The sequence below is a fragment of the Neovison vison genome, chromosome 9, assembly GCF_020171115.1.
Source record: "Neovison vison isolate M4711 chromosome 9, ASM_NN_V1, whole genome shotgun sequence".
Taxonomy (NCBI): Eukaryota; Metazoa; Chordata; class Mammalia; order Carnivora; family Mustelidae; genus Neogale; species Neogale vison.
Window position 1 is genome coordinate 94,510,812 of NC_058099.1, and position 12,854 is coordinate 94,523,665.

Here is a 12,854-nt window from a genome sequence, read left to right on the forward strand (position 1 = left end):
TGAAAACACTACTTTGAAAAGATACATGCATCCTTACGCTTCCTGCAGCATTATTTTCGACAACCAAATTATGAAGGCAGCCGAGGGCACTGACTGAGGACCGGGTAAAGAAGGGCTGGTGTGTGCATAACGGGGTATGATTCGGGCACAGAAGAAGGATGAGAGCTTGGCATCTGCAACAACAGGGATGGGTCTACAGGGTAGAATGCTAAGTGAAATCCGTCAGAGAAAGATAGATTCTGTATGATTTCGTTCACAGGTAGAATTTAAGAAGCCAAATCAACATAGAAAAAAGGGAAACAAACTGAAAACCAGACTCTCAACTCTAGAGAACAAAATAGTGTTACCGGAGGGGAAGGGGGGGAGGGGAGGGGTGAAACAGGGGAAGTGGATTACAAAGCACACTTAAGAGATGAGCACTGAGTTATCCTAGACCTGTCTAATCACGACACGCACACGCACAGCTAACACAACACTGTATGTTACTATACTGGAGTCAAAAAGACCAAAACAAAACACAAGCCTTAAAAAAGTTGCTATAATTTAAACTAAACAAATGAAAAGAGCAAAATCAAATCACACCACATACACTGAGCATCTACTATGTGCCAGGCACTCAAAAGGTATTCTTTTGGCATGATTCTTTTATTTCCTTTTCCAGATAAAAACCTTAAGATTATCTGTCAAAACTACAGGCTTAAAAATGGGATTCACCTTCCAAGGGTTTTTTTTGTTTTGTTTTTTAAAGATTTTATTTATTTATTTGACAGAGAGAGATCACAAGTAGGCAGAGAGGCAGCAGAGAGAGAGAGAGAGAGAGGGGGAAGCTGGCTCCCTGCCGAGCGGAAAGCCCAATGCAGGACTCGATTCCAGGACCCTCAGATCATAACCTGAGCTGAAGGCAGAGGCTTAACCCACTGAGCCACCCAGGCGCCCTCACCTTCTGAGTTTTAGAGAAGAAGCACGATATGCATGCACGAGCCCACTTCTGGAAACACAAGCTCCTCAAAACGAAGAAGCAGGCAGAGCAGAGGAGCAAAGCACTCCTGCGACTCGGCTCTTACCTGTGTGCATTGCCGTCTCCTTTCTGCAGAACCTCAATGATCTCTCGCACCGTATGTGCAGGGTCTCTGGGGCTCAGTAAATACAACAAGACCTTCCTTCCATATTTGTCATTTACTATGTTGGGCAAAGAACTAATAATTTCCTGGAAAATTACAGAAACAAAAAATGAACATATGTGCTTAAGACAAGGTGCGCTTGCAATCTGAAGGGTACAGAAGGAGCCATGTGCAACACTTTTCTCCCATGGGCTTCGCAGAAAATGTGGAGCGGATTTTGAAATTTCACCCTTAAAGGCACAAAGCCTGATGCTCAGAACACAGAACGGCTTCTGGACTGTGACCAGCATTACTGAACAAGCCGTTTATATGGCTGACCGAGCTCAAGGACTTAAAATCTTTAAAAGCGTTCTCTTCCTTCACTGTGACCAAGAGTTCTCAGGCCACTCTTACTAGGAACATGGCTTGCTGGGCTCACAGAGCAGATACAGTTAATCTGCAGCTGCTTTACATGTAGAATCTGCATCGATGAAGGACATTCTTACTGGAATTTCCCCACTGAGATGTATGTGAAGGGAGATAAAGGAACTCTGTTACATCGAACAAGGGAATAAAGGCTTTTAAAGTTAGTTGCTTATTCATGGCAAACGAAGGCTGTTTAAGGATTGCATTGAAAACACAAACAGGGGGAGGGGGAATGAATGCAGAGAGAGTCCACCGAGCGCGCACAAACAGTTACACTCTATGACATTTCCAATCAACTTCCCAAGAACAATAATCTCCTTTTCTAGTTGTTTGAATTGAAGTAACAAAGGCAATGTCATCCCCACCCCGGCTAAGCTCCTGTGTCAATGTGCTGATGTTTCCAGACAGCAAAGCTACGGTTTAAAAATTCCTCGATTCTTAACAGAGAATCTGCAACAGAAAAAAATGTTTTTCCCCTTTAACATTGCTAGTTCTTGCAACAAGCCTAACAGGTATTCACAGCCATACGTGTTTGCGCAGTGCAGGTCCTGCACAACTGGCTGGGGCCACCGAAACTGCTCTGCGCAGGTCATCAGGTTTACCAGTGAGGGACCCATGGAGGAGAGAAGGGACCTGCCAGAGGACACACCGTGTCAGTGGCAGGCCTCTGACTAGTCTTGGTCCCCCAACTCCACGGAAAGGAATTCTCCATGGGAAAATCTACTCAGATGGGCTATATTCTTAAATAACCATTACGTTCAATGAGATTTGAGATTAATAATTCAATGCAAGGAGCCAAGCTAAAAATAAAGCTGGTCATGGAGGAGATCCCTATACTACCAAATTTGTGACCCCAAGGTTGGTGATTCAACTGCAGAATCCACACATCACAGTTCTCTTTTAAAAATGTCAACCTTCCCTCATTGTTTACACAAAAATATATTGTGCTTCCTAAAACTCATAATAGCAGCTAACACTTGAAAGGCACTCGGAGGAGCCAGACCAATGCAGATAGCACTACGCCCATGATCCTAAACACTCTTGCCAACACCAGGACAGAGGGACTACAGTCACTTCCATTTTACTAAGAAGCAGCCCGAGGCTTAGGTAAGTGACTTGTGGTAGATGCGTAAAGGTCACTCACCAGGACGTGGCCGACCCAAAACCATGGGTTTCCATGTTTTTTTTTTTTAATTTATTTTCTATTTTTATTTTTTATAAACGTATGATGTATTATTAGCCCCAGGGGTACAGATCTGTGAATCGCCATGTCTACACACTTCACAGCACTCACCCCAGCACATACCATCCCCAATGTCCACAACCCACCCCCCTCTCCCAACCTCCCTCCCCTCAGCAACCCTGTTTGTTTTGTGAGATTATGAGTCACTTATGGTTTGTCTCCCTCCCAATCCCATCTTGTTTCATTTTTTCTTCTCCTACCCCCTTAGCCCCCATGTTTCATCTCTACTTCCTCGTATCAGGGAGATCATATGATAGTTGCCTTTCTTCGATGGACTTACTTTACTAAGCATGATACCCTCTAGTTCCATCCACGTGGTCGCAAATGGCAAGATTTCATTTCTTTTTACGGTTGCATAGTATTCCATTGTGTGTGTGTGTGTGTGTGTGTGTGTATAAAACTTCTTCTTTATCCATTCATCTGTTGATGGACATCTACGTTCTTTCCATAGTTTGGCTATTGTAGACATTGCTGCTATATACATTCAGGAGCACGTGCCCCTTCGGATCACTACCTTTGTACCTTTAGGGTAAATACCCAGTAGTGCAATTGCTGGGTTATGACCCATAGGGTAGTTCTATTTTCAACATTTTGAGGAACCTCCATGCTGTTTTCCAGAGTGGTTGCACCAGCTTGCATTCCCACCAACAGTGTAGGAGGGTTCCCCTTTCTCCACATCCTCGCCAGCATCTATCATTTCCTGACTTGTTAATTTTCACCATTCTGACTGGTGTGAGGTGATATCTCATTGTGGTTTTGATTTGTATTTCCCTGATGGCGAGTGATATGGTGCACTTTTTCATGTGTCTGTTGGCCATCTGGATGTCTTCTTTGCAGAAATGTCTGTTCATGTCTTCTGCCCATTTCTTGATTGGATTATTTGTTCTTTGGGTGTTGAGTTTGCTAAGTTCTTTATAGATTTTGGACACTAGTCCTTTATCTGATATGTCGTTTGCAAATATCTTCTCCCATTCTGTCAGTTGTCTTTTGTTTTAACTGTTTCCTTTGCTGTGCAAAAGCTTTTGATCTTGATAAAATCCCAATAGTTCATTTTTGCCCTTGCTTCCCTTGCCTTTGGCTATGTTCCTAGGGAGATGTTGCTGCGGCTGAGGTCGAAGAGGTTGCTGCCTGTGTTCTCCTCAAGGATTTTGATGGATTCCTTTCTCACATTGAGATCCTTCATCCATTTTGAGTCTATTTTCATGTGTGGTGTAAGGAAATGGTCCAATTTCATTTTTCTGCATGTGGCTGTCCAATTTTCCCAACACCATTTATTGAAGAGGCTGTCTTTTTTCCATTGGACATTCTTTACTGCTTTGTCGAAGATTAGTTGATCACAGAGTTGAGGGTCTATTTCTGGGCTCTCTATTCTATTTCATTGATCTCTGTGTCTGTTTTTGTGCCAGTACCATGCTGTCTTGATGATGACAGCTTTGTAATAGAGCTTGAAGTCTGGAATTGTGATGCCATCAACTTTGGCTTTCTTTTTCAATATTCCTTTGGCTATTTGAGGTCTTTTCTGGTTCCATATAAATTTTAGGATTATTTGTTCCATTTCTTTGAAAAAAATGGACGGTACTTTGATAGGAATTGCATTAAATGTATAGATTGCATTAAAGGTACAGGTAGCGTAGACACTTTCACAATATTTATTCTTCCAATCCAGGAGCATGGAACATTTTTCCATTTCTTTGTGTCTTCCTCATTGTCTTTCATGAGTACTTTATAGTTTTCTGAGTATAGATTCTTAGCCTCTTTGGTTAGGTTTATTCCTAGGTACCTATCTTTTAGTTTTGGGTGCAATTGTAAATGGGACTGACTCCTTAATTTCTCTTTCTTCTGTCTTGTTGTTGGTGTAGAGAAATGCAACTTTTTTCTGTGCATTGATTTTATATCCTGACACTTCACTGAATTCCTGTACAAGTTCTAGCAGTTTTGGAGTGGAGTCTTTTGGGTTTTCCACATAAAGTATCATATCGTCTTTCAGAAAGTGGTTGATTTTCTGTTTCTAGAATTGCTGTTCTTCTTCTCTTCGATCTCCCAAAGTGGTTGATTTTCTGTTTCTAGAATTGCTGTTCTTCTTCTCTTCGATCTCCCGTTGGATTTGTGGGTGTTTGCAATCTTTAGATAAGCTATCTAGCTGATCTCCTGCTACCTGAAGTAGTCTCAGCCTGCTACCTCTCCACCATCTTGACTCCTCCGCCAGTTTCCATGATTTTAAACCCTGTCGCATTCTTTGTGAAGATGTTTAAGGTCACATATGAAGACCTCTTTGTACAAGGTAAAGGTCTGCAGAGAACAGGTGCAAAAGATCTAACCACCTCCAAATGGTTATGAATTTCAACCACCCAGGAAGCAAAAAATTAAAATTTCAGTCAGAAAAGAAAGATGGAAAAAATGTTCATACCTTATCATGAGGGAGGGAGCGCCTTTGTAATTTCAAGGTAAACATGTCCCAGAGTGGGCTCAGAATATGTATTTTTTATAATGAAGCATTTAGTACCACAAACAGAGGATACCTTCAGAGTGGCTTTTCCAATTTAAGGCTTAACCAATTCAAAAAAGACAGATGCTTTAATATGTTGAAAGAAGAGGAGTGAAAATGATACCTAGCTTAGGTCAATTTCTATGATCATTAACCTGCCCCTGCTAACTCTACTGACCTAAAGAAAACCACTCTGGGGTATAGTATCATCACAGCAAATGCTTTCTTTAAAAAAAAAATAAAGTGGTGATTGTTTCATTTTATTAATTTTTACAATAAAGTTGTAGCCTTCATACTCCACACACACAAAATAAAACAAATGCTTATGGAAGAGTCCCTGCCCCCACTCCCTTTCCAAAACATCCTGAACATAGCAATTCAATAGAACAGAAAAATCAAGACATGTTTGATTTCAGAATTTCAATAAATAAAACCAAAGTAGGTAATACAACAGCTGTTCAATTTCCAACTCTAAATAGGCACCGTAAAACAAAAGAAAAACTCAGTATTTAAATTTCTCCAGCACACTTTCCAGTATAAATGCTCTGTAATCAGCTAGTAATAAACGGGAACAGAGCCTTAGAACAGAAGTTATACTGTTTCCCTGCTCCCCCTTTCTCTGATAATTAGAGGGTGGAGGTATTAGGGGATACAAAAGTCAGAAGGAGAAGAATTAAAAAGAAAAATTCTGAAAGCTGTTGGGGTAACAGTGAGCAGTTCCAGACTCCAATCCAAATAGGCTGGATGCACAGTATCTAACTTGATCTGAACTGAACTTGTTTCCCTGATGAAGCCGAAAACTACATCCATAGTTTCTGGTGAACCTGTAATGCGATTCTGAAAGTACAGTTTTATATAATAAGATGCTGATATCTTTATTCTTTCTAGTAGGAGTGATAGTGAACGAATTGTGTTGCTTGCCTTGGGATTTTTGGAACATTTGTAAAACGCTGTCTTCCCTTCTAGTCCACAAACAGCAGCAAATGCTTTTTTGAAAAACAAAAAACAAAAAAAAAATCAAAAAATAAAACCGACAAAACATAACCCTAGGGGAGTATGCAATAAAGAGTTATAAATGGCTGCTGTTTATTTCTAATTAGTGGTTTTTCCTTTGGTGTGAAGAGGAAAAGAGGAGGCATGAACCTGACTATGTACTCCTCAACCTACTTAACTTTCTCTGCAGAGGCTACACTTTTTTTTTTTTTTTAAAGATTTTATTTATTTATTTGACAGAGAGAAATCACAAGTAGGCAGAGAGGCAGGCAGAGAGAGAGAGAGAGGGAAGCAGGCTCCCTGCTGAGCAGAGAGTCCGATGCGGGACTCGATCCCAGGACTCCGAGATCATGACCTGAGCCGAAGGCAGCGGCTTAACCCACTGAGCCACCCAGGCGCCCCTGCAGAGGCTACACTTAAGGGCTAGTACATTGCACATGGTTTGGGAAACGCACATGCTTCACTCAACACAGTAAGCTAGGGCTTCCAAAATAACACATAAAACCCAAGCACAAATATTACTTAGGACTAGTCCCCAATTTCACTGAACTCTTCCTTCCTTTCAGTTTGTCATTAAGAAACTCAGAATCTAAATTTAAGGTTTTTCAGAGAGTGCAATGTTTATAAACTGTCACTTAAAAATGACAACCTTCACTTAAAAATGTGGCATGATTAAGAGGACCTGCGTGGCTCGTTTGGTGAAGCGGACTCTTGATTTTGGCTCAGGTCATGCTCTCAGGGGCGTGGGATCCAGCCCCATGTCAGGCTCCCAGTGGAGCTCCGTGCTGGGTGTGGAGCCTGCTTGGGATTCCTGCTCTCCCTCTGCCCCTCCCCATTTTAAAAAACTGTGGTACCATTTAATTCTCCCCATCTCGCTCTCATCCAAGCTTTCCTACCATCAAAAACATTCATCTTGGAAAAAATAAAATACTACGAGCATGGCTATATTAAGGAGTACTAATTCATTTCTCTTTAACGTGCATTACCGAGAAAGCAGAAAGAAATTTCTAGATGATCCTCCCAAAACACTGCTGACTATTGGAAGAGGTAGAAATAGGTAAGGGGTAGCTACAGTACAGCTATGTGCTGGATTCAATCTTTGGGTTCAAGCTGTGTAGCCTTTGGCAAATCAGTTAACCTCTCTGCCTATCAACTCCCTCATCCATGCAAGGAAATGATAGACCCGCCTGACTTGTGGGTCGTTACCAAGAACAATTGAGAAAATTCGCAATGCAAACTGAAAAATGCTATAAAGTAATTATGTCCATACTAAAAACACACCTCTCAGTTTATAGGCTCTTAAACTGGGGGACATTAAGTTGTTAGGGTCATGAATTGGCATCCTCAAGACAGAGAGAACCCCAACAATGAAGGTTCAATTTTAAAAGTTTTTGACTCAACTATCCTTCTCAGTAAAAATGACAGAGAAAATCCCAAGACCCATCTGTGGTAACTTCTTTGTGTGCTTTACTCTGGAGCAGGCACGCGGACGGAAGCAGAGTGCGGCAAGGATAAAACCCCTCCCTCCGAAGACCTGTTTGCCCAGTTCTGACCTCCCCGTGTTGGACCCTTATGGGATTCACGGGCCTTCTTGTTTTGCTGAGCCTCTTTTAAAACGGAAAAGTAAAGGTCCTGATAAAGGGTGCACCCCGGAAGCAGGGTCAGAGCACAAGTCTCGCACTTTTGGTGGCAGGAGGATACGCAGAAAGCAGCGCACCATACCGAGAACGGAGCCTCTGGTCCACACACCTCTGCGCGGGGCTCCGTGTGGGACCAGAAAGAGATGTACACTGGCCTTAACCCCCCAGAGCCAAAATCTAGTGGAAGAGGCACGAGAAATGTAATAAAAGTGAAAAATACCAGTAAGAGGGGTAAAGGATGGGTAAGTATAAAAGGAAGATCACTAGGCAAGGATGGCAGCCCCTTAAGTGTTTTCTTTTAAAAACTACAGTGATTCCGTCCAGAAGTACACCTCCTTGTGATCAAACAACTGGAAGACGGAGTTTCATGAGTGTCATTTCAATTCTGCAAGAAGAAAAAGTTCTGGAGGTTGGTTCCAGAACAGTCTGCATAAGCTTAATACTACTGAACCTAAAAATATTGGGAATTTCTCTCTCCATCCCCTTCACCAAGGTCGATTATCACTGCCCACACCCACCTGCTGCAACCACCAGTCTGTTCTCTGTATTTACGAGTGTATTTTTTTTTAACGAGTGTATTTTTAATGTTTATTTTGTGTTACAAAATAAGTAAGTCACAGGCTGTAAAGTACAGCACAGGGAAGTCAGCAATCCTGTAATACGTCTGTATGGTGACACATGGGGACTGCTACTTACCATGCTAAGCACACAGGAATATATGGAATTGTCCGATTGCTGTGCTGGGTACCTGAAACTCAGTGTATGCCAACTTAACTTCAATAAAAAAAGAAAATGTGCAAAACAGGGGGAAAAGGTTAAGGTGACAAATTTCACATTATGCATGTTTTAGCACAATTAACAGTAAACAAAAACACAACCAGGAAAATATATCCCCGTGGCACAGATTCCCAGAAGCTGGCAGCGACCGCCCTGGACAGGCAGCTGCAGCCTCTCCTTCCACCACAGCTCACCCCCCACCCTGCCCAGAGCCTGGGGCACAGCACCATCAATGCTAACTGAACAGATGGCAAAGGCAAACTCGAGGAGTAGTGAGGACGAGGACACCAGGGCTGAAACCATCTAGAGACAGAACTGGGGCTGCTTCTTAAATAAGAGACGGCGGAGCGTTTATTAGGCTATGATTTCAACCTGCCATTTCAGGAAACCCAGTTACTCTGAGCCGAATGCTTAGCAACACTAGGCCATCTTGGCTATTTTTAAAAAGCACTGCGCGATGCAACAGGTTTTGTAGTGGCTGGGCGGGAAATACGGTGTGTGTCTCTAAGAACATATGAGCAGTGTAGCTGGCAGCCCACGGACTGTGCTAAGTAAATGCCTTAGAAAAACAAGGAGACATACAAGAATGCTCATAAAATTTGAACAGCAAAAAATAACGAAAACTCTAATGCTTTAAAAACTGCCAACAATCTAGTCTCTATCAACAGAAAAAGGGAAAACTAATTTACGGTATACTCATAGTACAATACTATTTGGTGCTACAAGTGATTTAGAACAGGGTGGGCAAACCACGGCTCATGGGTCAAATCCAACCTGTGGCTTGTTTTCACACATCCTATGAGTTAAGAATGGTTTTCATATTTTAAAGGGTCGCTAAAAACAAACAAAACATAAAAACCAAGAATAGGCAACAGAGATCATAGAATGGCTCACAAACCCTAAAATAATTACAACCTGGCCTTATACTAAAAAAAAGGCTTGCCAAGCCCGACGAAATCTCACAACCTAATGCCAAAAGAAAAAAGCAAGTCGCAGGAGAAAACATACAAGACATGCTTACAAAGAATCTATAAACATGCAAAACAGGGCCATATTCATCTACAGACGCCGAAGGATAAGGGAGTGTATGCAAACAATACATAACAAAATTTATTACAGTGGGGGAGAGGGAGAGGCAAGCAGGGACAGGTACACAGAAGGCTTGAACTTCAAGTGTCAAGTTTTCCTTCTTTCTCAGATGGTGGCTGGGTGTTTGCTGTATTCGTCTTAGTACTTCTCTGTATATTTAGAAAATAGTAGTATTTTCAAGGGACACCGCAATGCTTACTCCTTTCAAACAGCAACTGGTCAGGGTACTTCTCTCCTGTTCAGAGGAACGCTGCTGTCAAAGCGGCTGCATCATACCAGCAATTCCAGGGGTAAATGGATCAAATTTTATAAACATGTTAATTCTGGAAAGTCCAGTGGGTGGGAAAGATGAGGACTCCGCTGACCCGGCTGTGATTCCGACCTGACATTTCAGGAAGCCTGGTTACCCTGATCAGAATGCTTATTGGCCACGCTATGTTTCCTTGGGTTTTTTGTGTTTTTTTTTTTTTTTTTTTTAAAGCACTGAATACTGCAACAGGTTTGTGGTGGTGGGAAAAACACAAGAGCAATTAGCATTCCCGGATTTTATCACTAGCTATATAGTTTAATGATACCCAGAACCCGCTGAGCCTTCCGTCAGTTAGAAGCGAGAGTTCATCAGGCCATTCTCAGGGAAAGCTGCCCTAAGTATGAGAAAGGCATAAGGAATGTAGCTCAAGTAGTTGTGGGAATCAAACCGAGAAGCACGAGGAATTAAAACTGTTTCAACGGCAACTTGAAGAGGGGCGACAGTTTGGAAAAAACTAATCTAGCAGACAATGGTGGCCAATCCTGGTTTCTCTTGAAACCCATTTGGAACCCTTATGCAAATTTTAGTTGTTATGAAAATATTAAACAAAGCAACTTTCAAAAGCCCAGCCTGTTTCCATTTTCATGAAACAACTTTATTCATTTTGCCAATTTATGGCCTCACATCTCTTGTCACCAGAATGAAAAACAATCATTATTGATTGGAGTCAAAAGAGTAATATAGTCACAAGGAACATGCCAAAATACTCCGTCTGTGACATGCAAGTCTTGCCAACTTGTTTCTTCCCACAATCCCATCCCAAAGAAAGTCATCGCAATCTTAAAACAGTCAAGGGGAAAGTCGGAACATGACAGCAAGGGCATGAGAAATTCACACACACTGGGGCCCTCCGCTGGCACCTAACCTTGCCCTCGCCGGCCTGTTTCCCCACTATGCCAGCTCTGCGCTTCCAGAAGGGCTGCAGAGAGAGGCCACAGCACCCCCACGTGCCAACAGGTAAAGTTGCTTTCTGCACATCCACACAGCTCCTCCCTGCTCATGGTGGGAAAGTAGCTTTTGTCACTAAGATTTCCCGAAGGGCCCCATCTGTGGGTATCCAGCAAAGGTCTGTGTAATGCCTCAATGAATAATCCAGGTCTGTACAGATCATATGGTTTTAAGAATGTTTCTAAATTTGGTCACTGTTATCAACATGGCAACGGCTGATTCTCACCCCCGAACCTCGACCACAAAGCCCCCCCACCCCCACCCCCCGCACACCAGAAAGAGAAAGGGAAGAAAGGATCACATATATTCAGAAGTCAGGAAAAGAGGCAAGTACTAAAGAAGGTAAATGTTACTGTGAAGGGCTTTTACCAAAGGGACACAGTTTTTCTGAGGACCAGCTTAGCATTAAATGAACTGCATTTATATTACCACTCTGTGGTCACTGCACCACACTCAGAAGGAACTGCTGAAATGCAAAAAGGAAGCTGGTCTGTTAATTTTAGTAAGAATTTTTAATAGGACTCTGAAAAAGCTTTCATGAAAGCTCTAAGGAGTATCACAACTGAATGAGTTTTATCGGTTTTTCTTCTCCAGCCCCACCCAGCACTGAGGCAATGATAAACCAGGTAACTGTGCGGAGGTAGTTTCTCCAAAGGGAGGCAAGAAAGGACATCCTCCGCCCATGAGTCCCTGAATAATTAACTGCAGAACTACTACAGCACTGAACTTCTCATCACATCTGAATACAGAACTGCTGACTCATTTTTCTTTTAGCAAATCATGTGGTCAAAAAGCCATGGGATCCTAATGCAACCAGTCCCTTGCAAATCCAAAATAATATTAATATCAAGTTCCAAGATCGTGGTTTACACAGGAAAAAAAGCAAATGTCACAAAACAGAACTGAGACAACTGAAAAAAAAAATCCCAAAATACCAGTAGAAAGCACACTTCAACATCTTTACACACACAGGTGTAAACTCGAACTGACCGATGTGTCAATTTAACATATGTTCAAGATCATGAGAATTACTTACGGATATGATTATCTGCTTCACAAGCTTAGTATCATCGATACAATCAAATGCCGCCAGTAAGACCAAATGGGAGTACTGGCCCTGTAAGAAAACAGAAGCTAGGGAAGGTTAGAAGAATGCACAGCTTCTCCCTTTCATTCTCCCCATGGAGGCACTTTATAAGGTTACCAGCCTGACAACTGTCTAATATAACAGGAAAAGAGATAAAAGTCATTCAAAGGAACGTCCTCTCTTATCAGGACCTAGTTAATTATATTCTAGGTTGATTTAAAAAAAAAAAAGAAAAGAAAAGAAAAACAAAAGCACATTCTTCAATATCAAGTAGCCGAGTCTCATTTTTCTTAACTAACCAGGATATAACACCTCTCAAAAACAGGTATCCTGTTAATAAATAACTCCTTGAAAATTACACTAAAAAATGCAAGTGTAAGTTGGGGGGTGGGGAACCAACACCCAAGAATGTAAAACTATTTATATGTACGTATGTACGCATGTATCTATGTACAGATATACATATCAGTATTTTAATCATAAAAAATAAAGCAAATAAACTCAGATATAATACAAAATATACATAATATGTATACAAAGAAAATCAGGGAAGGAAAAACACTGTAATGTAATGGTCCCTGCTAGGTTAAAGGGTTATAAATGATTTTTCTTTTTCTTTTGTATACTGTCTAATTTCTTTAAAATAATCCTATATAATCAGAAGAGAAATACTAAATAATAAAAGAATATACTTAGATACTATGAGAATAAAAGTAACCACTTTACAAAGTATAGCAGCACAAGATTAAAAAATGT

General features: G+C 41.5%; 1 protein-coding gene across 1 annotated transcript in view; it reads right to left on the reverse strand.

Annotated features, from left to right (window-relative positions):
• The window catches only part of PUM3 (pumilio RNA binding family member 3), a 50,560-nt gene that overhangs the window by 15,909 nt on the left and 21,797 nt on the right, over positions 1–12,854 (reverse strand). The window contains exons 13-14 of the mRNA XM_044265968.1: positions 12,048–12,128; positions 1,065–1,207 (exon numbers count right to left, since the gene is read on the reverse strand). Of these exons, the coding sequence (XP_044121903.1) occupies positions 1,065–1,207; positions 12,048–12,128 (224 nt within the window). The remainder of the gene's footprint in view (positions 1–1,064; positions 1,208–12,047; positions 12,129–12,854) is intronic.